This window comes from Antrostomus carolinensis, unplaced genomic scaffold, assembly GCF_000700745.2.
Source record: "Antrostomus carolinensis isolate BGI_N321 unplaced genomic scaffold, ASM70074v2 scaffold40180, whole genome shotgun sequence".
Classification (NCBI taxonomy): domain Eukaryota; kingdom Metazoa; phylum Chordata; class Aves; order Caprimulgiformes; family Caprimulgidae; genus Antrostomus; species Antrostomus carolinensis.
The window spans coordinates 3158-5207 of NW_010288430.1; the positions used below are offsets into that span (position 1 = coordinate 3158).

At 45.0% G+C, this 2050-nt stretch overlaps 1 protein-coding gene and 3 non-coding genes across 4 annotated transcripts in view; all 4 read right to left on the reverse strand.

Moving 5' to 3' along the window:
* RPL4 (ribosomal protein L4) overlaps positions 1-1660 on the reverse strand; it is a gene marked incomplete at both ends in the record, with an annotated part of 4306 nt that extends 2646 nt beyond the window's left edge. The window contains 3 exon segments of the mRNA XM_010166753.2: positions 1-93; positions 567-673; positions 1480-1660. Of these exon segments, the coding sequence (XP_010165055.2) occupies positions 1-93; positions 567-673; positions 1480-1660 (381 nt within the window).
* Positions 159-258, reverse strand: LOC114818512 (small nucleolar RNA SNORD16). The gene has a single exon (XR_003766184.1). It is a non-coding gene; the product is annotated as a small nucleolar RNA SNORD16 (small nucleolar RNA).
* LOC114818509 (small nucleolar RNA SNORD18) lies at positions 754-825 on the reverse strand. The gene has a single exon (XR_003766181.1). It is a non-coding gene; the product is annotated as a small nucleolar RNA SNORD18 (small nucleolar RNA).
* A 59-nt stretch (positions 1661-1719) lies between the features above and the next one.
* Positions 1720-1820, reverse strand: LOC114818513 (small nucleolar RNA SNORD16). Its single transcript, XR_003766185.1, has one exon. It is a non-coding gene; the product is annotated as a small nucleolar RNA SNORD16 (small nucleolar RNA).
* Positions 1821-2050: the final 230 nt, after the last annotated feature.

A 2050-nucleotide genomic window follows, 5' to 3' on the forward strand; every position in this document is an offset into this window, starting at 1 on the left:
GCAGATGGCGTAACGCTTCTGAGTTATATTCACTCGACGGTGCCAGCGTCGCCAAGTCTTGGTCGGGGCAAACATGCGGCCTCCACGACACATCTACACGTCTGCAGTTAAGAACAACCTCTTTGAAGTTTATTTTTAAAGTGTGACTCTTCAGTCCTTGCTCAGCGTTAAGTGTTCATCAGGCATCTGCACCAGTACACCGACAGCAGGCAACTGTCACTGGGCACAGAGTAAGACGCAAATTACGACATCACGGCAAGACAGCGTGAGATCCAGGATCTGCACCGCTCCTGCGGGGAGGGGGGATCAGTAAAAGCTGCTGCTCATTACAGCCAGTCTCAATTTGCACAGAGAAGGTTCTAATCACGTGATAAATTTCTCAAAGCTGGTGGTCCAGCTGTTACCTTAAGCACGAGATTCCACTTCACATTTAGAGACTTGAAAAATCATAGAATCACAGACTGGTTTGGGTTGAGAGGGACCTTAAAGCTCATCCAGTTCCAACCCCCCTGCCAGCAGCAGTATTTGTTCTGTTTGAGGAGTTCAGTGCAGCTATGGAAGGATACATTGCCAAAGGCACCCTGCCCGGAGCGGTGAGTCCCACCACCTCGTACTCGAGGAATACGAGCGACGGCTCTCCCAGTACCCCAAGATTCAGCACTGGTCTGATGACCTGGAACAGAAAGGTTTTAATTCAGACACTGACAACACTGCGATTTCCATGAAGTCACTGACAGGCAGAATTCAGGACCACAGATCAGAACTTCCACTGTTATCATGTGTTTCAGAAACACGGACCAATGAAGTGGAATCTCATCATTTCAGCCAAACCAATCCCAATCAGGTCAATTAACTCTTACCCCATTAACACAAGCACATTAGCACACTGATTTCTAAGCTTGATCCTCAGTTTGGAGGTCTGAACTGGCACTGCTCTTCCTAGTGCGTTCAATGTTTATGTGAAATACCATCAGAAATAAACTTGAAATGCACATTCCCAGCACAGATTTCTTGGGAGCACCTACCAGCTTCTGTAACAACTCTAACGAACGCCCATTTGCAGAGGTTTCTCCTTGGGAGAATAATCAACAGCAGTTGACCTCAGGGAGGTCTCCCGTGGTCAACATGGGGCAGGGATTATAAAGTCTGGGTTTTCATCAGTTTTTTGATAAAATTGCCAAGACAGTTTGTGTTCTTCTTGCAAAGAAGGCAGATTTCACTCAAGGACCTAGATGCCACAATACTTTCAATAATACACACGTCAGCTAAGCCTTCCTTGCTGTCCTTCAGAATAATAAAAGCTTTATTTCAAACAATTTAAAGACAGATTGTTAACAACCAGAACAGCTGCCTTACCTTCTACACACCTTCTACCCCACTAAAGAGCTCTGCTCTTATTTCAACCCTAAATTTGTTTCAATTTTAGCCCACCTATATGAAAATCAAAGGGTACCACAAGTGTCTGTGGAGGAGCCATACCTGCGAGCTCGCTGACAGCGTAGGGCTGCCTGTTGTTCTTGCGTAAATTGGTGTGAACGAAGTTCACGACGTCGGGGCGAATGGGAGCCTTGAACACAGCAGGCAAGGTGACATTTTTGCCTGATGCTTCCCCCTTCTCGGAGTAGACGGATATCAACGGTCGAGCGCAAGCCTGGAAAAGGAATAAAGATTTTAAGCACAAGTAAAGTTAAATTGTTATCAGGTAAATGTGTGAAATATTGCTCAGAATGAAGGGGTCTTCAGTTCAACAGTGCCAGCACGCTGACAGCAGGCAACTGTCACTGAGCACTGGATAAGACGCAAATTACATCATCACAGCAATAATCTTCACTTAAAATAGCGCTCCATGGCACAACCCACGTTCCAGACACTGCACCTGAGGTTTGCAAATCAATACATTTCCAAGTCACTTCGGTAAAATTAATCTAGAATTGAATCTTTACGCTCTTTAACAAACACTTTTTAAACAACTTCCCATCTACTATTTAAAAAAAACCTACATAAACCCCACCTGTGTCGATTCAGTTCACCAAAGGCTTGTTATTTAGAT